This window comes from Delphinus delphis, chromosome 3 (genome assembly GCF_949987515.2).
Source record: "Delphinus delphis chromosome 3, mDelDel1.2, whole genome shotgun sequence".
Lineage (NCBI taxonomy): Eukaryota > Metazoa > Chordata > Mammalia > Artiodactyla > Delphinidae > Delphinus > Delphinus delphis.
In genome coordinates, this window is record NC_082685.1 from 113,785,903 (window position 1) to 113,812,153 (window position 26,251).

A 26,251-nucleotide genomic window follows, 5' to 3' on the forward strand; every position below is an offset into this window, starting at 1 on the left:
TAGCACTGTGCCTGGACTGATTCTTGCTTTCTGATTTGTCAAAGACTCCTTTTGTCCCTTTTTAAGAATCCACCAAAAAACCCCACGAAAAACAAAAAAGAATCCACCAGAGTGCTATAGAATCCAACCAAAACAACTGGAGAAAATCTCAAAGTGAAAGCAGGGGTCATGGTTTCCTATGGCTGCCCCTGTCACACACATGCCAGCAGGGCTCCAGACAAGCCTTCCTCTGGAGAGTGGGAATAAGGGACACGCAGGACACAGAGCCCACCAAGAGGTTTGGGACTTCCTATCTATTCTCCTTTCCTCTTTTACATATAGTGAATTTTATCTTTATCTTTCATTTAAATAAAAGTGAGTCAGTGAAAGATACTCTGAACAGCCATACAGGAGTCAATGCTGGGGCAGGAAGTGGACTAAAGGGATATGGGGACCTGGTTTTTGAACCCTATGAGAAGAACGTGGTGAGGCTGGTGCCCCAACCACCAGCATGGACCAGCCTGCACCCACACAGCATCAGTGACCTCCTCTGGAAGGCCTACAGACTCCTGGGAAACTTGGCCAAGGAGAACAGCAAGACTGTTCTCTGATATCTGGACTTTGTGAACAGAAGTTGGAATAGGAATGGGAGGAGTTAATTTCCCATAATTTTTTCAGGGTCTTTTTTTTTTTTAACACTTTTTTTTTTAATTAATTAATTTATTTTTTGGCTGCGTTGGGTCTTCGTTGCTGTGCATGAGCTTACTCTAGTTGCGACGAGCGGGGGCTACTCTTTGTTGCGGAGCACAGGCTGCAGGCACACGGGCTTCAGTAGTTGTGGCACGCGGGCTCAGTAGTTGTGGCTCACGGGCTCTAGAGCACAGGCTCAGTAGTTGTGGCCCATGGGCTTAGCTGCTCCACGACATGTGGGATCTTCCCGGGCCAGGACTCAAACCCGTGTCCCCTGCACTGGCAGGCAGATTCTTAACCACTGCACCACCAGGGAAGTCCCTTTCAGGGTCTTCTTCACCCCAGTCTTGCTCTACTCCCACAGTGCCTGGCTCCCAGGAAATCCTAAAAGAGGTAAGGCTGAGGGTGGGAGATACAGAAACTTAGGAGCTGTGGGCACTGCTCTTTTTCCTTTTCTCCTCGTTCCATCTCCTGAAAATGTTAAATCCAAGAAGATCAAAACCCCAAGCACCACCAATTAAAGGGAAGACTACAAAATGCCTCTGCTTTCAACTCCGCATTACAGCATTTTTATTTCTTTGAGAAACATGCCTGCTTTGTGCGTTCCAGGATTGGGCTGGGCAGTCCTTCAGGCTTCCACAGAAAGGGCCAGGGATTTGGAAAGCCCAGGTCTTTTTCAACAGTCAGTGGAAGCATTAATAACTTGTCTGCAAAGCACTGAACTATTTGCAGGAATAACATAAGCCAGAACTGGAGGAAACTGAAATAGCATAAGCCACGATTTTAGGAAGGCCCCATCTACCTCTGAACCATTGAATTTGTTTTTTTAATATAAATTTACTTATTTTATTATTTATTTATTTATTTATTTATTTTGGCTGGGAGCTGTGGGCACTGCCCTTTTTCCTTTTCTCCTCGTTTTCCTTTTCTCCTCGTTTCCTTTTCTCCTCGTTTATTTTATTTGGGTCTTTCGGTGCTGTGCACCGGCTTTCTCTAGTTACGTCGAGCAGGGGCTACTCTTTGTTGCGGTGCATGGGCTTCTCATTGCGGTCGGAGGCTTCTCTTGTTGCGGAGCATGGGCTCTAGGCACGTGGGCTTCAGTAGTTGTGGCTCGCTGGCTCTAGAGCACAGGCTCAGTAGTTGTGGTGCACGGGCTTAGTTGCTCCGCAGCATGTGGGATCTTCCCGGACCAGGGCTGGAACCCGTGTCCCCTGCATTGGCAGGCGGATTCTTTACCACTGCGCTACCAAGGAAGCAAGCCCTGAACCATTGAATTTAATGATAGATGATTAGGTGGTTAGGTAAATGGGTAAATGGATATGAGAGAGGAAATTCCAATCATCTTTTTAATCTTTTCATTAGGAACCATTTTATATTAGGCCAAGATATAAACTTGTTTAATAACAAAGGGAATTTTAAATAATAAATAACAATAAATATATTTGGTTAAAAAAATTTTTTAAGGCTCTATGTGAAAAAAACAAGTCTTCTTCCCACTCCAGACCTCAGGGTCCCAGTTGTCACCAGGGTTAACAAGCCTTAGCATTTCTGGGGGTCTACTTCAGCTATATGTATGCATTATTTATGATTTTCAAAGTTCATCCAACTCTCACACCTTAAGACTTGTTAGGAAAGAGGGCTTATTCATCTGGTGGAAAAAATAATTTATTCTCATCTAGGAAAAAGAATCTAAAAATGCTAAGAGGAATTAAAAATAGAACCAATGAATATTCCTATTTTTAAAGAAAATGTGGAAACAAAGACGGAACTTGGGAAAGTCATCCTCAATAAAATACAGTGATGATCTAAGAAAACGAGAATGAGGCTAGGACAAAGAGGAAGAGGAAAAAGGAGACTAGAAATCAGAGGAGGAAGCAGAGCGATTAAACAGAATTCTAATTGTCAAATGTTATTTTGTTTTGTTTTGTCCTACAGGCAAATAAGAAAAGTCGGGGGAGGATAGTGTGGCCTTTAAACTGATCCCCATATACCAGGACTACTGAGCCAATTAGACAGTACTGCGGGGGCTTCCCTGGTGGCGCAGTGGTTAAGAGTCCGCCTGCCGATGCAGGGGACACGGGTTCGTGCCCCGGTCCAGGAAGATCCCACATGCCGCGGAGCGGCTGGGCCCGTGAGCCATGGCCGCTGAGCCCGCGCGTCCGGAGCCTGTGCTCCGCAACGGGAGAGGCCACAACGGTGAGAGGCCCGCGTACCGCAAAAAAACAAACAATAAAAACCAAAATAAACAGTACTGCATTGCGAGCAAGGAGGCAAATCAATGCCCCTTAAGGATTTAAGGGACATTTCTCAGGATTGGCAAATTAGACATCAGTCTGGGCTTAAGGCTCCTCAGGGTAGACATGTGAGGGACTAGGACCTAAATTCTGGCTCCAGCCTGTTGGACACTCTGGCTCCAGCCAGAGTGGACATTCAGTCTAGGATGGCAGCAGAGGGTGGTGTCTGGTGATGAAATTCCTGCCCAAGGACACAGACTTGAATCTTGGAGGGGAGGGCATTCTACTGAGAAGCTGCGAGAGTGGCAGCTATCAGAGGCAGTACTGATGAAAGAAGATGGAAGGAATGTCTTGGAAACAAGCTTTTGTTTTCTGAAGATGAATAAGGTTTTCGTGACCATCGGAGAATACTTGAGTGCTGAGTAGCCGGCACAGCGGTATGTGGAAAACTGCAAAACCCTAAATATGAACTTCCTTACCACTCAGTAGAATGCGAGTCTGGGAGCTTCCAGAAGGGACCATAGCCAGAGACTCCGTGACAGCAGGCACAGCCAGCAGCCAACCACCCGGAGCACGCACGCCAGGCTCCTTAGAGCCAACGCGGACTGGCCTGCTTGGCCCAATGGAGCTCTACACACTTCAGTTCCAACCACTGGTGCTGACAAAGGATGGAGAGGAAGAGAGGCAGCTGTTCACGCCGCAAACTGGACAGCACAGGACAGGAGGGACAGCTATAACACACTAACCAGGGCCCTCCCCACTAGAGCGGAAAAAGAATTACACAGACCCCAACCTGCCCTGTAAGAAGAGGGGGCTGCAGAAGAGGCCCTCACCGAGCTGAATTCGGCTTTCCTTCCTCTCTCCAGGCGTAGCACCTCTCGGCTTCAATGAGTCTGCCCACGAGGCGGCTGCAGTTGCTCCTGGCGGCCACGGCCAGGGCAGTTTTCCCTTGCTAAAAAGTCAAAAATCAAAGAGTCAGGCAATGCGGCCATATGGTTAGGAACTCTCGCTTTGGAGCAAGGGGGCCTGGATTCAAATCCTGATCCTACTGCTTCCTTGCAGGGCAAATTTGGGCCAGTCCTCAGCTTCCCTAGGTCTCAATAACTACCCCTCTGAGTAGTGGTGAGGGGCAAGTGCGATAACTCGTATAGGGTCCTTAGGACTGTGTGTGGCACAGTCTAGGGCTGTGTGTGGTAATCGTCTAAGAGATGTTAGATATTGATAGTGTCAGGTGCTGTGTCAATGGGGCAGGGGGAAGGATTTGGGCTTAGGGACCCAACATCAACAGGTAACGTTCTACACTTGCCCTATCAATGAGAACCCAAGCATTTCTCCAAGACCGGCAGTGGTCTCCCTGGCTCACTGCACTGTGAAGTCCTCAGCAAATAACGTAATCGTACGTTTTTCTCCTCCAGAGTCTGACTCCGCCTGTGGCAGAGGCTTTAGTCAGTGTCCCATGCCCCACTCACCACAAATAACGTTTTTCTTCTAAAAGAGACCTCCTGATTTTAGCTGGGCACTTGGCCACCCCGAACATTTCCTAGTCTCCCTTACCCTTGGGTATGTGAACTAAGTTCTGGCCAATAGTATGTAAATGGAAGCAGCACATGCAACTTCTGGGAAGTTTCTTTAAAAGAGATTTCAAAGTTTCCTCCTCCCCCAGTGGAATGCTGGCATGACGGTAGGAGCCTGAACAGCCACTTTAGATCAGGAAGCGAAAGCCATGCGTTGAGGAGGGCGGAGTAATAAAACAGAAAAGGGATGGATCTCATGCAGAATACAATCAATAATAGTAACACTACATAATACAGAATTCAGCTCACGGGCCTCCTATCCATAATTTTTTCCTATTATATCATACCACCTCTAACCAAAGACGAGGGGTTGGGGTTGGAATCTTAACCAAATGGAATGAGCAATAAAGGCTGTTCTAGACATAATTTGGAGCATGAATGGCCTGGCGCCCATATGGTACCTTATACAAGTTACAAATGACGTACCTTGGTCAAGATGGATATAGTTCAAAGCTACAGCATACAGCTTTGCAAGCAGTGTCCCCTAGATTTTGTGCAGAACACAAGCTATACGTCTACACTTTTTTCCCAAGCAAAAGATGGTGGTCCCTCATTTGTTTTCCAAATGACCCATGAAAAATCTGCTCAGGGATCCTGAAGATAATTTAAATGAATGGTCAGAAGTAACCTCGGAAGAAGTTCCAACCTCAGAAACCCATGTTTCTATGCTTAGAGATCCAGAAACTTATCCTGATAATTCTCTCACAAGGCTGAGTATTTGTGAAATGCAACTGCCACCAAGTCAAATGATTTGTCTGCTGTCCCGGAACTGAGACCCAGGTGAGCCTGAAAATTAGAGCTGAAAGTAATCAGCGTCCAATCAAAAGAGACAGTAATGAAATTAGGAAGAACTGCATTTTGCAGGCATTTAGCAAGCCTCTAATTGTATGCTATCCAAATTCTGGCTTGTAAAGCCATCTGAATCACCATAATTAGCCTATTTTGGGAAGGCAGCATTCTGGGAGCCAGAGGTTTCAAGCTCATAGGAAAACCTTCGCAGGGAGTATAGCTGGAGTAGAAATCCAAATACTTGTGCTGTTGAGGGCGGGTGGCCCTCGGAGAGCTTTGTGACGCCACAGGCTGAGAGGACAGGGAAAGTCAACTTTGTACCAAAACTTGGCTCCTTTTTTCCATCCAGAGCAGACCTTAATTCAGTCCTAGAAACAGTCAATTATCTTTGGTAAAAGTTGTGGGAACAGGCAGAAAAGATAGTTTTTATTCATTAATTACATATGTCCTGGGTGCCAGAGAGGCACCAGACGCGATGAGAAAGGAGGGAGGAGGAGAAAGGAAATCTGGGAAATCAGACTGTGAGGCCCAGGAAACTGTGTCTTTTGTTCTGAAAACAGAATCAAGCTGTAGCACAGACGTGTTCACTGGAATATCCAGTCCACTTGCAGTGGGGGCCCAACGTAAGTTCCCTGCCCAATGCTTTAGATTCTCTACTCACCAGACTGCCCTGGAGGTGTTAAGTGTTATTGACAAAGTAGAATAAAAGAAAGCACAGGAAGCTATTAACATTTAGCTACAAATGCTAAATGTTAATACTAAGGCCAAATGTTAACAGAAGTTAATGAGCCACTACTGGTGGAATTCCACCTAACTGATGGAAATATGGGTGATGGTGTTTTCCTCCCCTATGCTTTTCTATGTTTTCCAAATTGTATTACTTTCATGATCAGAAAAAGAAAACTGATGGAGACAAGTAAAATAACATATCACTAATTCAGATCCCACAAACATGCAATGTGTGATTCTGAAATAGACTAGGGAGGACACAGGCTTGCCCTGGGAATGAGGGATGCACTGAGCTGATGACTAGTGAGGGCAAAGACCAGGAAGGAAAAACTGCAACTTCTGGAAGTGCTGGGCAGCCAAGCAGCCAGTAGCCTTAGCTTTGAAGCTCAGCTCTGCTTCTTACAATGGCCGATGTCATCAAATCTTCTCTTACAAACTGGGATAATTTCGTCTGCCTCACAAAGGAGATGGGAGAATTGAGCTAAAATGTGAGTGAGTACTTAGCCAGGGGGGATAATTCTCTTCTTCTCTTATAAACTGGGATAATTTCGTCTGCCTCACAAAGGAGATGGGAGGATTAAGCTAAAATGTGAATGAGTACCTAGCCAGGGGGGCCACACAGTGTCTTCTTCTACACCTTTCAGTAAAGCTGGAACCCCAACCCTGCCATGGCTGAGCCTGCGGAACTGCGTCATGTGAAAGAAACAAAGCTGTCTGTCTTTAAAAACACACCTACACAATGGCTTAAGGGTGCAAGCAACCCAAATGTCTATCCATGGATGATCAGATAAACAAAATGTGGCATATACATACAAGGGAATAGTATTCAGCCTTAAAAAGGAAGAAAATTCTAACACATGCTGCAACTTGGTTGAGCCTTGAGGACACAGTCCCAAAAGGGAAAATACTGTACCATTCCACCTAGATGACATACCCAGAGTAGTCAAATTCATAGAGACAGGAAGTGGAATGGGGCTGAGGGAGGAGGAAATGAATGTTGCTGTTCATAGTTTCAGTTTTGCAAGATGAATGAGTTCTGGAGATTGGTTGTATAACAAAGTGAATATTCTTAACACTACAGAAATGGACATTTAAAAATGGTTACGGGAATTCCCTAGCAGTCCAGTGGTTAGGACTCCGAGCTTTCACTGCCAAGGGTGCGGGTTCAATCCCTGGTTGGGGAACTAAGATCCTGCAAGCCACGTAGCACAGCCAAAAAAATTTTTAAAAAGTAGGAAATGAATAAATTAAAGAAAAAAAAATGGTCAAGATGGTACATTTTATATTGTGTGTATTTTACAACAATTAAAGATTTTTAAATAAATTTAAAAAACAAGTTTAGACACATATAAATTTATTTATTGCAGTTCTATTTATAATAGCAAAAGCTTAAGGACAACTTATATGCCCATCAGTTGAGAACTAAACAAATTATGATATATCCACACCACAGTCTATTATGTAGCTGTATAAAATAGAAGAAACTTTCCATGTACTTACACGGAATGATCTTTGCTTTATACTGATAAGGGAAAAAAGCTAAATGTAGGACAATATGTATAGGTATCCACAGTTGTGTATGAAGGATGGAGGAGTGGAATAAGAGTATACCATATTTATGTTTGCTGTTATATGCATAAAGAAATTCTGGCAAGAACAGAAGAAACTTACAATAATGGGTATGTATGGCAAGGATAGTATGAGAGCCAGACAAATAGGGACGCGGTAGATGGGAAATTTTTACTGTAAAACCTTTACTAAGTTTTAAATTCTTGAACCATGTAAATCTATCATCTTTTCAAAAAATAAATAATTTGAATTTTTTTAATGTATATTTTACTGTTGAGAGTAAAAATTCTTACCAACTTATCTCAATTAAAATTGGGATGTTACTATCAAGATACAAGGTCTCTCCAATTTGTGTCCATCTCACAAAGGATATGGTAATACTACCCCTCAAGGCTTACAGCCGGCAGGGAGGACTCAGCAAGCAGCTCAGCTAAACAGAGTGAAGCCCATGAACTCACTTTGTCAACAACCTTAGGTCACTGCCCGCCTTCCGCAGGGTTTCCACCAGTTCCACACTTCCAAGATCAGCAGCTACATGCAAAGGAGCTTGTGACCTCTGACATGAGAAAGTTCAAAAATGTAATCCAAGCATGTTAAGGAGAGAAAAAACTTGCATAGTAAAAAGATAAAGAGAAAGCAAAGGTGTCCTACACAGGCGTAAGGGAAAATAGATAAGGTCACATATTTTTAAACAGGTACAGGAGACATTCATTGCAGTGTTATTTATAACAATGAAAAATTGAAAGGAAGTTACATGTTTAGTAAGGAAACTCATGAGATAAATTACGGTATATCCACATATTGGAATAGTAGGCAACCATCACAAATGATTTTTTAAAATGATTTCAATATGGGATACCTAGAATAGTCAAGTTCATAGAGACAAAGTGAAATGGCGGTTTCCAGGAGAAGGGGGAGGAGGGAATGAGGAGTTATTGCTCAATGAGTATGGAGTTTCAGTCTGGGAAGATAAAGTTCTGGAGATGGATGGTGTGAGAGTTATGTACATTGTCAGTGTACTTAATGCCACTGAATTGTACACTTATATGGTTACAATGGTAAATTTTATGTTATGTTTATTTTGCCACAATAAAAAATAATTTCAGAGATTTTTAAAAATGAAAAATGCTTATGATATAACATTAAAAACCTTAGCAAAATAACACTATCTAGCTGAGCTCAATTTATAGAAAAAAATAGAGGGAAAGAAGGAAATGCATTGGTGATGTTAAGAATAATAATGTCTAGACGGAGGGATTAGAGCTTATTTTTATTGGCTTCTCAATGCTTTTCTCTATTTTGTAAGTTTCCTACATTATAGTGTATAAAGGAGTGCAAGACTTCTAATTTCTTTCTGGAATAACCACTTTCCCATGAAGAGGATAAGAATGCTTCAGAGAAATATATGAAATCACAAGAAAATCACCCATCTTAACCTCCCACTGAAAGGAATGCTGATGTGAAGACAATTCTAAAATTTTAGCACAGAAAGGAACATTGGTTATAATCTAGCCCAACTCCTAAACCAGAGAGAGGAAGCAACTTCCCAAGGGTCACACAGCTGGGCAGTAGCATCTAGCCCAGGACTCTTGCTACTAGAGCATATGGCCAACCTGCTTGGGATGTTAACATAATTAATATCAACAAGCATTTACTGAAGACCCACTTTTAGGTGGCAATGTGCCCCTCTGGGGGCTCGTTATCCATGACATCAAACTTACACTGACAGACCTATCAAAAGTCTACACCAACCTGGAACAGAGACACAAGTGTCATACATCAAATACCCATAAAATCTCCCTGTGGCAAAACTGCTAGAAGTCTAGAAGGCAGGAAATGCACCAAAATGTTAACAGAGTTCTCTTTCTTTGGGGGGATTATAAACAAATTGTAAGTTTTTAGCTTATGTATGTTTTCTTACTTTTATACGTTGTGTGTATTCCTGGTCTAACAAAAACCATAAATGATAAAGTCTACTTCTATAATTGGGTGGCAGCCTAGCAAGCCTCCTTCACCGGAGTGGATCTAGACAATTCTGGTGAAGCCAGAATCACTTGGGTGCTCTGTCCATGTGTAGAGCAAAGACTCTGCGCATGAGGAAAGATGTGGGGCATTAACATAGTTGAATACATATGTATGTTCAATAATAAGAGAGGGGCTTCCCTGGTGGCACAGTGGTTGGGAGTCTGCCTGCCAATGCAGGGGACACGGTTTCGAGCCCTGGTCTGGGAGGATCCCACATGCCGCGGAGCGGCTGGCCCCGTGAGCCACAGTTACTGAGCCTGCGCGTCTGGAGCCTGTGCTCTGCAACAAGAAAGGCCGCGATGGTGAGAGGCCCGCGCACCGCGTTGAGGAGTGGCCCCCGCTTGCCGCAACTGGAGAAAGCCCTCGCACAGAAACGAAGAGCCAACACAGCCATAAATAAATAAATAAAATAAAATTTTTAAAAAAGGCAAAATTCCTTTAAAATAAAAATAATAAGAGAGATTTTCTTCCCCCAAACTTTTGGGATAGTAAAAGACCAGGGAGGAGGACGGTCTCTGGGGAAGGAAGGGACAGAAGGGGAGTTAAGTCCCAATTCAGCTCAGGGCACCAGGGACCTCACAGGCTGGAGTTGGAGCAGACTGCAGAGATCTGAGTCAGTGCTCTGGTTTCACAGGTGAGGAAACCGAGGATGACACAGTGGGTTAGGACACGCATGCCCACCGCACGTGGCTGCTCCCTCACCTGGGAAGGGGCAGCCAGGAAGGAGGGAGGCGTCCAGACGCTCATCTGTCCTCAGGACTCTGGCAAGGGCCCTCTCCCAAGAGTTTTCCTTCCCACTCCTGACCTCTGGAAGAGGGTAGCCCTTCCCAGAGCAGGTCCTGGCTCAGACAGCACCCACCCCCATCCTTTTAATTCTTCCACCTCAGCATTTCCATTTCCTGCCAGTGATGGATGCCTTTTATGCGGCATTTGATTCTGCTCCAGTGGTCTGAATTCATGGTGATTTTTAAAAAAATTCCACGAGGTCTCTTTTGCCTTTGGGCAAAAAGAAGATACATTTACTGTCTATAATATAGAAACAAAGCTTCTTTTCTTGTGGAGAAGAGCTCCCTGCCAATTACAACATTTCACACTGGGGGAGTAGCTTTTGATTTAAATTGCCACCGGCAATTTACCTCTGGGCTACTGTTTATCTGTCAGAAGTACTGGGCCTGTTAAAGGTGAACAGTTTAATAACGCATTGGCTGAATCCCAGTTGTGCGTTTGAAAAAGACAAAATATGTGTGTGCAAGTGGGAGTGGGGGTTTACAGAGGCAAAAGGATAAAAATATGAATGTGCATATTCTTCCCAGGAATCTTTAGAGCACCTTGAACTTGATCAAAACTACCCCTAAACACATGCTGAGTTGAAACAAGAAAATAGACTCTCTAGGTTCTGATCTGCCTGGCTTACCTGATTTAAGATGTCAATATCATGCTGTGCACTTAATAAGCTGTTTACCACTGTGATATTGTTGTTGATAACAGCTAAATGAAGAGGGGACTCCTTAGGCTGCAGAAAGAAATGACATTTCAAATTCAAAAGATTCTGGCTTCATCAATCAGATCAAAAAGCGACTCATTTCATCAGACATTTCCTGATAATCTCCTGAATACTGGTGCTGCCCAACATGGTTGCAGGCCCTTAGTAAGTCTTCAGCAGTCACTTCCACGCCAAGGCTGTACAGAAATCACGCTCACCAGCAACCCACTTTCCCACTTCATTCATTCTAGAACTTGACACTGAGCACCTATTATGGGCCAGGCTCTTTTCAGGATGTTAGGGGTTCAGTGGTGAACATGGCCCATCCTCAGGAATCTTTCATCTAGTAGGGAAAGCAGATATTGATTTTTTTTTTTAAGTCACAAAATAAATGTACAGTTACACATTGTGATAAGTGCCTTGAAGGAAAAGTGCACAGCGGTAAGAGAGCACATGTGGGTGTGGGCCAAGGGCCAAACTTTCTGGAAGTCAGAAAAGGCTTCCCTGAAGAATTGACATTTGAGCTCAAATATGAAGCTAAGAAAATATTAAATAGCTTAACTGCAGGACTTCCCAGAGGCTTCAAAGAGCTAAAGTGCAGTGGGAACAGCCACAAGGAAGCAACAGCATTCCCCTTCAGCATTCTCCGAGTTGCTTTGATCTTGGGTTCTTCTGCCTAGAGCATGTTGTGGGACTAATGCCCCACTCACCCAGGGGCACCGTCAGTGCTCAGCCCTCCCACCTATGTAGAGCCCAGCCATCGCGTATTCACCAGGCCCTTGCAGCCTGCTCCCCTTTCCTCCTCCTTTGTGGCTAAGCCGCCTGTCTTCCAGCCATGCGCTCAGCCATCTCTACTACGGGCTTCTTACCAGCCCTGTCAGGCTCAGTGCCCACCTCCAGGGTCACACACACAACCTCCTGCTGCCTTTGCTCCCACCCAGCTGCCACTGGCCCAGGAGGCTCGAGAGAAAACACATCTCTGGGGGTAGAAAAGGCAGATGCAAGGAGGAAAAAGGCGAGGAGAACACAGGTAAGGTGTGAGAGAGTGAGGTGAGGGGCATTTAGTGGGGAGGAGACGGGCAGGGGTACAGGTGTGAGAGAGCAGGGGCAGAAGATGCAGTGAGACTGTGTGGACAACAGTAGTTGAGCTGAGAGGCAAAATGCGTGGAAAGAGGGAACACAGATGCTGCGAGGTGGGTGGTGAGGACAGGGTGCAGTGCTGCTCAAGCGGAGCAGATGATATTAATCAGCATCATTTATGCACATACAACACACTCTCCTAATGGTGCCTACTACTCACTCACTTCCCCTACAGTTTATACTCTGAAACACCGGGCTAACAGCTTTTCATTCACAACCACCCTAGCAGTTAGGGCTTCTCTTCCCCACTCTACATATGAGGCACAGAGGTGAAATCACTTCCGCGAGGCATCGGAGCTAGGAAGGAGCAGAGACAGGATTTGAACCCAGATCTTCCTGACTCCAGCAGCAGCACCAGGCTCCTTCCCAGGAAACAGGGGTAGACAGATGGAAGAGAGATGTAGTGAGTTAGCAAGGGATTCACCAGCACACAGAGGAGAAGGAAAGCAGGGGCAGGTGGAATGCTACGTCTGCGTATGTCAGACCGTCCAAGGGTGAGCAAGGGAAGTGGGAGACAGATGGGGCAGAGGGGCAGCAGGAGGGGAAAGCTTTCTGTGCAGACCTCTTCTGCTCAGGGAGGACCTTCTTTCTAGGGCCGCTAAGGATGAAAAAAGAGAACGTACCCCTCGTCCCAGGGACGTAAGCAGTGCCCTTCCTGCTGGGACCATTGGCCTTGCTGGGGCCCAATTCCTCCTGAGAAACAGGAAGCATCCTTGGATGGACCAGGCAAGGTCAGAACCAGTTCCCCTAATGCCATTCTCCAAAAACTACCAGTCGTGGGTTAAATCACGTCCCTCCTCTCCAGTTAATACAATAAATAGTAATGGCTAAGCAATATTAGAGAAAAGAATATTCTCACAGGAGAAATGAAAGTAGAGTGAAAAACAGGGGAATGTTTCCCCATCTAATTCCAGCGCAGAGGGCCTTTGTTAATTCTACCAAAGCCAATTCGAACTTCAGAAAACCTAAATCAATACAAATGACTGACTTTCAAAAGAAAAACAAGATCGGTCAGTGAAGGGGGAAAAATAATCATTCTCCTTCCTATTAACAGCAGTTTCATTATTTTCCCAGACTGATAAATTTAATACAAGACTGGCATCTCTAGATACATAAAAAAAATTAACTGCAGCAAATGTAAATATTTAAAACACAAAGATTTCATTTTGTTCAGGAACTTCAATGACTTTCTAAAATTCATCCCTTGGATTATATTTCTTAAGATTAAGACTCCGTCTCCAGAAGAAGCCAGTCGGCCCTCCCAGAAAGAATTCCTCCTTTGTGATCACTCGTCTCCCCGCTCCAGCCCTTCATGCATCTGCAAGGAGCATCTCCCAGCACAGCCAGCCTCACAGAGCTGGGATCAAAGCCCATGTTATCATAATAGACTGACTCACTTCCACCTTCTGGTGCAGATCAACGTTCTCACTGAAAAGAAGGCTGACAAAGGATGCGTGGCTGTTCCGGGTTGCTATCTGCAAAGCACTGATATCGAGCTGCAGGAGACAGGTGGAGAGAGAAGGCACGGAGGGATTCCCATTAGAATCTAGCATGGTTTCTGGTGTTCATTCCATGGTAATCAATTAATACAATAAAATAGTATGCCTAGTTAAAAAAGAAAATTCAACGTGTTTCTGATCATTTGGGGGTGGGGGGGCTTTTGGTTGCTTCTAGGTATCTCCCATTTAAAAGAGACAAGAATCCTAGACAACACATGCCTCAGGCAAATATGAGCTAAAATCCTTCCCTTCTCCAGGAAGTACGAAGTGGACTAGGGCCAAGCCTTCTCTCGATACAACCTGCAAACCCCCTCCTTGAGCCAAAAGGGCTGAACTTGGTATTGGCCCCAGAAGTGCATACACCCTCTCCCGCCCTGACCATTTACTAGCAACTCTCCCCTTTACAGGTACCACCTCAGAACTCAGCATGATTGCTGCCTATGTGCAGGTTCCCTCACAGCCCTTTCACTCAACTTCTTTAGCGTCTCTCCTTCACTTAGTGCCCACGCTAGAGGGCAAACTACTTAGGTCAGGGCCTCCTCCAAAAGGCCTTGCAATAAGACAAGGTCAGTGGATAGTTATTGACTGATTACAGTTGGTCCCCCAAATTCACGGGTTCTGCAACTGCAAATTCAACCAACTATGCATCAAAAATATTCAAAAAAAAAAAAACATTCCAGAAAGTTCCAAAAAGCAAAACTTGAATTCGCTCATGTGCTGGCAACTATTTACATAACATTTACATTCTATTTACAATTATTTACATAGAATATACATTGTATTAGGTATTATAAGTAACCTAGAGATATGTAAAGTACATGGGAGGGGACTTCCCTGGTAGCTCAGTGGTTAAGAATCTGCCTGCCAGTGCAGGGTCACGGGTTCGAGCCCTAGTCCGGGAAGATCCCACATGCCGCGGAGCAACTAAGCTCGTGCACCACAACTACTGAGCCTGAGCTCTAGAGCCTGAAAGCTACAACTACTGAGCCCGTGAGCCACAACTACTGAAGCCCGCACACCTAGAGCCCATGCTCCACAAGAGAAACCACCACAATGAGAGGCCTGCGAACCACAACAAAGAGTAGCCCCCGCTCGCCGCAACTAGAGATAGCCCGCGCCCAGCAATGAAGCCAAAAATAATAAGTAAAAAAATTTTTAAAATAAAGTACATGGGAGGCTGTGCACAGCTTACATGCCAATACTATGCATTTTACTTAAGGGACTTGAGCATCCTCGGATTTTGGTATCCCAGGGAGGGGGTGTCCTGTAATTGCAGGATTGCTGCAAAGTATTTTCAGGTCCTCAGAGTAAGGAGGCTGTATGTAGGTTAGTACGTTTTCCTAAAATGGCTGCATAAGTATGTCCCATCCAATCTGCTCTTCTGCAATGTGACCCTGCCATTCCCCACCAAGGAGTGGGGTTTATTTCTTCACCCCCTTGAATCTGGGTAGACCCTGTCACTGCTTTGGCCAACAGAATATGGCAGAGGTGACAGTGTGCTCGTTCCAGGTGTGACCCTTAACTGGCCTGGCAGCTGCTGCTCCCTACATCATGGAAGCCAGCTGCCATGCTAGGAGAAGGCAATGCAGATGCTGCACGTTGGTGCTCTTGTCAAGAGGCCCAGCTGACAGCCAACCTCAACTGTCAGGCATGTGAGTGAGCCACTGTGGACATCCTCCTCAGGTAAGTCTGCAAACGACTGAAGCCCTGGCCGAAACTGACTGCAACCACATACCCGACCCAATGTAAGAATCTCCCAGCTGAGCTCAGTCAACCCTCAGAGCCAGGAAAGATAACAGTGCATTGTTCTAAGCCACTGTGCTCTGGGTTGGTTTGTTATGAAGTAATAGATAAGTGGTATAAATACTCACAGGAATGATACACGCTCTGACCAACTGGAGTCTAGCTTGAGCTGATACTAAATGCCTATATGACCTTGAATAAATGGCCTCTCAAGGATGGGCCTCTATGTCTTCCTCTGTAAAAATGACATAACCACCTATATTATTAGTTTTCTATTGCTGCTAATAACAAATTACCACAAACTTAGTGCCTTAAACAATACAAATGTATTATCTTACAGCTCTGGAGGTCAGAAGTCTGAAATGAGTCTCACTGGGTGAAAATAAAGGCCTTTCTGGAGGCTTTCAGGAGAAGCCATTTCTTTACCTTTTTCAGTTTGTAGAAACCACCCACATTCCTTGGCTTGCAGCCCCCTTCCTCCACCTTCAAAGTCAGCAGTGGTGTGCTGAGTCCTTCTCACGTTGCATCCCTCTGACCTCCCTGCCGGCCTCCTCCTTCCTTTTTAAAGGACCCTGGTGATTACATTAGGCTCACCTGGATAATCTCATTGTAAGGTCAGATGATGAGCAACCTTAATTCCCCTTTGTCATGTAACCTCACATACTCACAGGTTCCAAGGGTCATAATGTGGACATCTTTGGGGGCCGTTATTCTGCCTACCACACCACCCTACCTCTTTCTCTCAAACCAAAGCAACACTTGGAAAATAAATGAGCTAGTAAATGTGTACAATAATCACAAGTATCATCTTATTCATTCCACAAAAATTTACTGAGCACTTATTACGTGTCAGCCCCCATGTTAGACCGCGGGGGCTATGACTAAACCGACAAGATCTCTGACGTTACGTTCAGTAGGGGTGGACAATCAGTTGATTGGTAGATCAGTAGATTTAGAACCCATTTAGTAGATTCTAGACATTAGTAGAAGAATAACATCAGCTAGTGACAATAAGAATGCTACAATGAGAAGTAAAACAGCATGAATGGATGGTTTCTTTCCAGTGAGTGATCAAGAAAAGCTTCTTGGATAGGGTGACGTTTAGACTGAGACCAGAATGGTAGGAAGTGTCCCCCCAATGGAAAGATCTGATGCAGAAACAGGCTTGTGAAGAGCCCAAAGCCAGTAACCCTATGGTGGGAAGAGCTATAGGAGTCTGTGGCATTTTATCCATGAGGCACAACAGGCACAGTGTGTAGGGCCAACAGACTTTTTAAGAGCTAAAGAAATATTTGAAATCTTAAAAAAAAAAGGTTGGGATTCCCTGCTGGCGCAGTGGGTAAGAACCCACCTGCCAATGCAGGGGACACGGGTTCGAGCCCTGGTCTGGGAAGATCCCACATGCCAGGGAGCAACTAAGCCCATGTGCCACTACTACTGAGCCTGCTGCTCTCAAGATTCCGTGAGCCACAACTACTGAGCCCGTGCACCACAACTAATGAAGCCCACGCGCCTAGAGCCTGTGCTCCGCAACAAGAGAAGCCACCGCAGTGAGAAGCCCGTGCACCACAATGAAGAGCAGCCCCGGCTCGCGGCAACTAGAGAAAGCCCGCGCGCAGCAACGAAGACCCAACGCGGCCAAAAATAAATAAATAAAATAAAATAATTTTTTTTTAAAAGTCATGCCATTCTTTATTAAAAAAAAAAAGTTGGTCCCAAGATACCAAAAGAAAAGCACAAAACTGAAGTGAATATTTAATTGACATGTTCATACTTCGTTGATTGCTAAATGTAATCTTCATAAGGTATTCATTACACTGTAAACAATTTGTAGGTTAAATTTTTTCACCTCCCTCGAATTCTCAGGTCTGCACAGAGTTCTAAGATATCAGCGTCAATCATAAATTAAGGTAGTTTATCGTATCCAAAAAAGCCTTTAAAAACTAATTTACAGCAAAAGAAAAGAGATATTTAATGTGGAATGCGGGGGCATTTAAAGTTATTTGATAAGATGTGAGGATAAGGCCTCCAGAAATATGGAATTCTTAGGGTCTACAGAAAGTCTTCACTTGACCCAGGGTAGCTAGGCAGCCTCTCCACCCAGCCCCAACGGAGGCGGTCTCCATAGGCAGCTAAATCCACGATCTCTCCCCACTACCCTCCTCAGAAATGACTCCACCTTTACCCCCTCCCCTTAGCTGGGTGGGTGCAAAGCAAGCTCCTGGAGAACAAGACTAACTAATGTCAGCGGGTGAAGCATTTCCAAGATCAAACACAGTAATCGCCTACAGATGTGAAAGCAAAATGAGCCTCACACAACCCTGGTGTGTATCCTTGCTTCTGGCTTCCTGCTTCCTGCTGCTTGTTTCCCCCGGGGCCTTTACTGGACTGGGCGGAGACAGGTGTGGACAGCAGCGGGGTGGGGGGTGGTGGGGGGCTGAGGCTATTGATCCAGGAAGTGTGCTAATGAACTCCAGGGAAAACCCAAGATAATGTAAAAGATGTAAAACTGACTTAGGACAATTTCCAGGCTGTCTGGATGAGGCCAAGGCCATGAGGATATGGACAACGTGGAGCCTACAGTCCTGGCAGGGTGGGGAGAATGCGAGCATGTGAAAGCCATTACAAAGCAAAACCTTCAGAGTGCCAAATAATTAAGTACAGAAGGGAGGGAGGCACAGAGCAGCGAGGCGAGCCAAAAGGAGTGATCCCAGGAGGATCTTGCTAATAAGGGAGGCCTTTCCAGGGAGGCTGCAGACTGGGGGCAGAGGGGCACCTGGGCATGACAGAAAAACAGCACCGCTCTCCATATTCTGAATGTTTCCTGGGCCCCGTGAATTCTTAACTCTGGGCTCATTTATCGCATAAAAAACCTTGCAACGTCAGTGGGAATCACCTCACCCTACATATCCCACTCTCTCTTGCAATCTTGTCTATGTATATATAATTTTATATAGTGAGGGACGTCCCTGGCAGTCCAGCGGTTAGGACTCGGCGCTTTCACTGCCATGGGCCTCGGTTCCATCCCTGGTCAGGGAGCTAAGATCCCACAAGCTGCTCAGTGCGGCCAAAAAAAATTTTAAATAAAAAAAATTTAAAAATAAATGAAGATCAGTGTCAAAGGATCTCAGCACCAAAGTATTTTGTATTTTGTACCTAGAAGAAGGCATCATCCTGTCTTCTTCAGGCTCCAGAATGACCACTTGGCTTTTTACACAATTTTCTTTTTCAGCATCTACTGTGTATAAGCCAGGTACTACTTGTTTCTAGGAAGAAAACAAAGTAGAATAAAAGTGTCTGAGAAGCAACAACTATTGCTACTTTTGCCCTATTTTCAATTATTCTCCAAATAAATTATTCCCCAAATAAATAGGAAGAATGGTATTGTTTTTGAGGAAATATTAATAGGGGAATGTCAGAGTTAAGACATTAATTCTTACCCCAAAGTAAGCAAATTATTAATACAATCGGCCCTCCAAATCCCCCTGCCCCCCACAGTTGGATGGATAACCACGGATAAGGACTGTATTATACCATTTTACATAAGGAACTGGAGCATCCATAGATTTTGGTACCCCTAGGCAGGTCTTAGAACCAGTCCCCCACGGATACGAGGGACAATTGTATTAATTCTACAAAAGCCCAGTGAATGGGTCAGTGCAGGACCAGATTACCCAAAGAACATTCTGAGTGCCCCTCCCTGTGTGAGTAAGTAGACATGGAGCACATACTTCACTTGGAATGTTGATATCACTTCCTGATGCCAGTAGCACTTTGCTGCATTCTTCATGACCTCCTTCAACAGCTAAGAAGAATGATGTTTCGCCATTCTAACAAACGGAAAAAAGGTTAAAATGAATTGCCTCTTGGCATGGAATGAAATTACTTGAGAAACAGCATGCTTTCTCTATCTCTTGTGCATTACTCTTAATAGACAGCATTTATTGAGCATCTATGTGCCAACTTATACTGCCAAGACTATATGCTTTGGTACAGTTTAACGGCACAACGACTCTGAGGTCAGGGTTATTATCCCCACTTTACACATAAGGAAACTAAGCCTCAGTTGAAAAGTGGCAAAGCTAGGATGCAAGTCTAGCTCTTTGGCTCCAAAGGCTGCATTCTTAACTACTCTGTTATGCTGCCTCCTTTCTCACCTTCCCTCCATCATTCATACTCTCTATCTTTATTAATCTAACAAACAATTATTAGACACCTGCTGTTTGTCAGACAGTAGTAGGCACTGGGATTGGGAAGACAACTAGAATCCAGACCTTGTCTACGAGAAGGTAACAGCTTGTTAAGAAAGATAATCATGGAAATGAGGAACTAAAATGCAGTATGAAATACAAAAATAGAAGCACATTTGTACCAAGTACAGTTTTAACCTTTAAAACTGATTTAAAATATTGCATGTCATTTAAAAAAAATGTAATACCCTACCTTAGTAATTAAGGTTCCTGAAACTCATTATGATAAACACTAGTAGGACAAAGTGAGTTTAGTTTAGGCCACAACATAGAAAAGAAGGAACTGGTCTCACACAATAGCTACTTGGATACTTCCCCCTCCTCAAGCAGATTCTTTCCTAAAAATATTGGGAAGAAATGCAGAATTCCTTCCCCATGTCCTAACCATTCTCCACCTTGGACATTATTCTGCCTAACAGCTAGGATAAGTTCAGACAATTTTACTGGTAGCTAATTAGGTACAAACAATCATGTTAACAGGGACAAAAGAGCATGGAACCAATGTTCCTATCCCACCAAGATGGAAAAACTATATCCCAGCAGCTTCCCCTGAGAGCCTGGGACAGCCATCTGTTAGAGAGGAATTTCTTTTCATAATCTGCCTTCTCCTTTTCCAGGAAAAGAGATGCCAAAAGGCAAACCCCAGTGGAAAAATATTTGCAAAAACTGTGAAGGAAAGAATTCATGTCTTTAATATATCAAGAGCCTAATAAACATTTATATCTTTGACCCAGCTATCCTACCTCTAAGAATATACCCAAAGGAAATAATGAGGAATACAGACTAAACTTTGTATACAAAGAGGTTCATGACAGCATTACTTCAATAGTGAAGAAAAACTGAACAAAACCTAAATGTCAGGGGCTTCCCTGGTGGCACAGTGGTTGAGAGTCTGCCTGCCAATGCAGGGGACACGGGTTCGAGCCCTGGTCTGGGAAGATCCCACATGCCGCGGAGCAACTGGGCCCGTGAGCCACAACTACTGAGCCTGCGCGTCTGGAGCCTGTGCTCCGCAACAAGAGAGGCCGAGGTAGTGAGAGGCCCACGCACCGCGATGAAGAGTGGCCCCCGCTTGCTGCAACTAGGGAAAGCCCTCGCACAGAAACGAAGACCCAACACAACCAAAAATAAATAAATAAATAAATAAATAAATTTATTAAAAAAAAAAAAAGATAAAAAAACACCTAAATGTCCAAGAGCTAAAGAACAGTTAAATGAATTTTGGGCAGGCACTAAAAATATACATGCATAGGAACACAAAGAAAACTGGAAGGAAAATACATCAGATATTTACAAGATAATCCTTTCAGTGTAGAGGAAAATATGAAAATTGCTATTTATGTTTATTTTTATCTCAATCTTTAAAATTTATATTTCTGGCATATGTTTTATAATATATTAATTTAATTATAAATGTACATGTGATTAGGTGCATGCTCAAACTTTCTTTACTGGTTATGAGTTTGCTACCCAGTATGTTTGGAGACCACTGCTCTAGAGCCTAGTCCCATGAGCCTAGTCCAACTGGTCCAGCAACAGCCTATGTCAGGAAACAGAGGCAGCCCAAGACTGTATGTACATTATGGGCTTCATCCAAAAGGCTAATATTATCACTAGATACTTCACTTTGTGCAAATAAAACCCATCACAATCTACAATTACAGTTTGTTGGACTTTATGACTTTTCCTCAATGTGCCCCAACGCGAAAATAACTAAAAGGTAGACGAAATCCAAGTGCACACATTCCAGTGGTAAAGTATTAAAGCAAAACAGGGTAAGCACAACTAAGACTTTAAATTAAATCCTATAACTATAGGACTGGATCTCTATATTGACTTGTGAAGGCCAATCATGGCTAAGATTTATCCTAGGTGAATCATGTTCTTTTTGAGTTTCTCACATTCATAACTCTTATTCAAGAAGACCAAATTCCTAGGATCTTCTTTAAGTTAAACTAGTTCAACCTGATCATCACTACGTCAGATGGTCACACACATAAAAATAAACAAATCAAGGCTTTACTTTTGTCCATGATCCTCAGCTGAAAGCCTGGCTTACATTCTCCTAGGAACTGGAAGAGAGAAAAAGGAGGATAATAACAATATGTACCACTGATACCGATGATAACCAAGATCCCACTTACTGCACCCAGATAACACCGCTGATGACACCGGATACCACTTGTTGCACACTTACCATGTGCCAGGCACCATTCCTTGAACTAAGTGTGTGACGCAGCCTTTCATTTGAAACCTCACTAAGGCCTTATGAGGCTATTTGATAGATGAGGAAGCTAAGGCTGAGAGGGGCCAAGTAACGTGCCCAAAATCATCTAGCTGGGGTGATGGAGCCAGGATCAGACCCAGGCAGTCAGAGCCCTGCTTTTAATCCCAGTCCAGGGATGCATGTGACCAGGCTGATTATGCTTCTCTGGTCCAAGGGGAATACTGACTTTTCCCAGGCATCACACACGTCCACTTTCACAGCCTTCAGTTTTCATTTTATTGCCCACAGTTGCTATTTTTACGACCATACACCACCAACTCTAAGTCACATCCTGTTTCTCATGTTAACATATCTGCGATCAGGATGCACCTCACAATCTCAGTCAACCGGGCAGCAGACATGATATAGCTGTCATGGCTTGTGATTTGCATTAAATCAGAATGGGTGTCAGTGGCTTAGAAGAAAATCTCAGAATCTATAGCAGGGCACCTTTTGAAGAAACACTGCATCACAAACGTCTTTGAAGGCACAAAAGACAATATTTGGTCTGGAAAAGCAAGGACATCAAGACTCTGAGTGAGAAAGTGATTTAGAAGAATTCGACTCAATGTATGAAGTATAGGAATACTTAACCAAGCTCCCTTGCTTATTTCGTCCTTTGTATGTATATGATTTTTAAAAATCTAAGATAAAAGTCTAAAAACTCAATAATATAAAATATTCTAAATGACAAGAGAGTTTTTTGTGTCACAGTTTAATTGGCAGCATTATTTTTTCTTAGTGTTACATGAAATAATGACGTGCCTTACAATCAATGGTGTCTTAAAGTAAATGATTATATTACTTAAAGTAGCTCTCAGGAGAGCTGCCAAGTTAGAATTCGTCAGAATATTAAACTATGAAGTCCAAGAGGACTCCACTCACGTGAGTCTCCAAACAGCCAGCCTCAAAGGCATTGAGCCAGAGGTTAAAAAGTGACCACCCAGAGCAGATGACTCACAAGGGGTTTACAAGAACCCCAGGCCCGGTTTCTAACTCCCTGCTGCCCTCCACCTGAATATACCCCCTCCCCACTCCGGCGCCTCAGAGTGAACCCTCCGAAACCTTACTACTCACCATGAATCACCCCCTCCTCCCCTGTACCCCACAGCTCAGGGATGGGCACCCCACCCTCCTGGAAGTCCAAGCCAGACAGCTAGGAGCCAGAAAGTCAGCCCTCTCCGTACCCCCTGGTCACAAATCCTGTGGCCTCTGTCTCCTCCTACCACCTCGTCCTGCTTGCTGCCAGTGAGAGCCTCGGTGAGAGGCTTTCTGTAGCTCTTGCTTCAGCCACTTCTGCAGTCACCTGACTGGGACTCCCCACCTCCTGCCTCTCCAGGCACCAATACCCCCTTCAAACCACGGTGACAGTTACCCACCTACACCCAGGATGGATCCCATCCCTTGTTTGCTGCTTAAAACCTTCCAAGGTCTCTGCTGCCAATAGGTCAGAATCACCCCTCCTCCTGGTGAGCACAGCCTTTCATGGTCTCTCTGCCTTGGCCCACTTGGCATCCACCTTTCCCAGCCCACCCATCCTCAATTTCTGCCACCCTGAACTTGTCATTCCCAGGACACACCATGCTCTTTCATGCCTTGGTTCCTTTACAAACGGGCTCTTCCCTCTGTCTGAAATACTCTACCCTTGTGCCCTCCTCCAATCTCCTCGTACCACTGTCCATCCAAATGCTCAGACCCACATAACATACCACCTCCTCTGTGAAGCCTGTGATATTTCTGAAACAGATTTTCCTTTGTGCTCCCACAGCACACCGTATATATATCTATTACCGCATTTAGCCCGATATATTATTTTTTGTATGCTCTTCTTGCCCTGTAGGCTTCTAGAATAAGAAAACATACTCTACCTAGCATAGAGCACATATTAAATTTTTTTTTTTTTTTTTTTTGGTGAATAAGTGAATGGTTTAACAAATGAACCTCCATGAGTTACTTTAGCCTGTTAAAGCTGTGGATAGAGTAGTGGCCATGTTTTCCACATTTTTAAGTGAAATTAATACTTTCAAAGTGTTAAATGAAAATAAATAGCTGTTTGAACGAGAAGGGAAAAAATCCATCCATGTTCCTTGCTCTACCTTTGCTGCTAATTTGCTAGCAAAAGTGGGACAATAAAAGTAATTCTATATAACCTTGAGAAGGCAAACTGGTGAAAGATTTCTGGGAGGTAGTTTTAAAATGTGCAGAACCCTTTGACCCACAATTCCACATCTAGGAATTTCTCCTAAGGAAAGTATCAAAGATATGCACACAGACATGGATGCCCTCCCAGTGTTTCCCTCTCTGGCCAGGTGGGGCTGAGCCTCCCGCAGACCTCAGTGGAAGAAAAGAGCAACTGGAGTTGACAGTAGAAAATTCCATGTAGTCCACTGATTTCACAGACATTTATGGAGCAAAACTGGCAATCTGGACGGTCCACTGAAAAAGTGGGTTGATTTCACCTGGGTATTCGATGATTCTCTCTGACTGTAGTAACAACTGAACAACTCTACTGCTCACCAAAATGCCATCACCAAATCTACACCTCAACTGTCACTCCCCTTTCTCTGGTACTCAGCAAAGAAATAAAAGTCCATTTCACCTTGTCCTTTTCTGAAGTATGCAGATTAAGGAAGATAAGTTTTTCTATCATTTCAATGTGGCCCCGCTCTGCTGCCAAAAGAAATGGTTTTCTTCCTTTCTGAAAGTCAATCATAAACTTCAGTGTTCATTATACACTTACTGAGCCGGCAAGGCAACCAACAAAGTGGGCAGCAGCTTGAGGGGAGGGGATGGCGAGGAGGCCAACGTGGTGATTCTGGTCACAGCATTCTGGGGCCTTCCTAGGGGAGGGTGAAAACAATCCCTCTCACTTCAAACCAGATCCATTTCTGAGTTGTTGCCCCGAACTGTGGGAACTCCGCATCAGCACAGAATCATTTTTATGGGGGTAGAGAAGTACTGTTTGGAAACGGTCTTCCCAAGCACCTGGGGAGATGCCACCCCACAATCAGACAATGAGATTCCCTTTCAAATGTAACAATTTTACCAACTTTCTGCATTTATTGAATAGTTCTTTCACTCGACTATTTATTGAGAAGCTGATTTTGTGCCAGACCCCATCTGAGTCACCTGCGTATTGCTCAGTAAGCCTTGCCTTACTGATAAAAATGTTTGAAGCAGAAATTGTCCAGGGTTTAATATTTACGTGACTCATTCAGACATGACGTGTGTCAACTGCTTCTCTTTAGGCTCTCCTTGCTTGCTCATACATTTACCTCTAACGTTCACCAAGAATCAATGGGAAAACTCTTGAGAATAGGTCAATATGAAATGGGATGGAGAAATTAGGAATTATCCAGAGAATATAGCTTAAGAGGGATGTTTAGGTGTGATTTGTTGGGGAGGAAGGTTCAAGTGCAGAATCTTCTGGTTATGGCAATTTCTCCAACTTTTCACATTGCAAAGGGAGACTGCATTTTCAACAGCCAAAATGTCATCGAGAACAATGAAATACCCATAAAAAACTCAATTTTCTAACCTGAGATATTTAAAAGCAGGAAAAGAAGGTGGGGTGGCAAAATAGCACAAGTATTTTCTTCAACTAAAGAAAACATTCACAGATTGGCTTGATATGTTATTAACTAAAAGCTTAGCAAGATGTTTGAAATGTGAAAAGCAAGATACAAGACTCTATCAGAAGGTTCCTGAATCTAGACTGTTATCCGATCTCCTGCTAATGCAAGATAATAAAAAGATAATGGAGTCTGTCATACAGAGTGAGGTGAGTCAGAAAGAGAAAGACAAATACCGTATGCTAACACATATATATGGAATTTAAGAAAAAAAATGTCATGAAGAACCTAGGGGTAAGACAGGAATAAAGACACAGACCTACTAGAGAATGGACTTGAGGATACGGGGTGGGGGGGGAGGGTAAGCTGTGACAAAGCGTGAGAGAGGCGTGGACATATATACACTACCAAACGTAAGGTAGCTAGCTAGTGGGAAGCAGCCGCATAGCACAGGGAGATCAGCTCGGGTGCTTTGTGACCACCTAGAGGGGTGGGATAGGGATGGTGGGAGGGAGGGAGACGCAAGAGGGAATAGTTATGGGGACATATGTATATGTATAACTGATTCACTTTGTTATAAAGCAGAAACTGACACACCATTGTAAAGCAATTATACTCCAATAAAGATGTAAAAAAAAAAAAAAGATAATGGTCACTGTTAACTTGAGATAGCAGCTCATGATTCTCGACAACTTAAAGAGAAAGGAAG

At 44.0% G+C, this 26,251-nt stretch overlaps 1 protein-coding gene across 1 annotated transcript in view; it reads right to left on the minus strand.

Annotated features, from left to right (window-relative positions):
* The window catches only part of ANKDD1B (ankyrin repeat and death domain containing 1B), a 53,226-nt gene that overhangs the window by 1,222 nt on the left and 25,753 nt on the right, over window positions 1-26,251 (minus strand). The window contains 6 exon segments of the mRNA XM_060007177.1: window positions 3,762-3,855; window positions 8,019-8,120; window positions 11,004-11,102; window positions 13,610-13,708; window positions 19,186-19,284; window positions 24,570-24,668. Coding sequence (XP_059863160.1) covers window positions 3,762-3,855; window positions 8,019-8,120; window positions 11,004-11,102; window positions 13,610-13,708; window positions 19,186-19,284; window positions 24,570-24,668 — 592 coding nt within the window.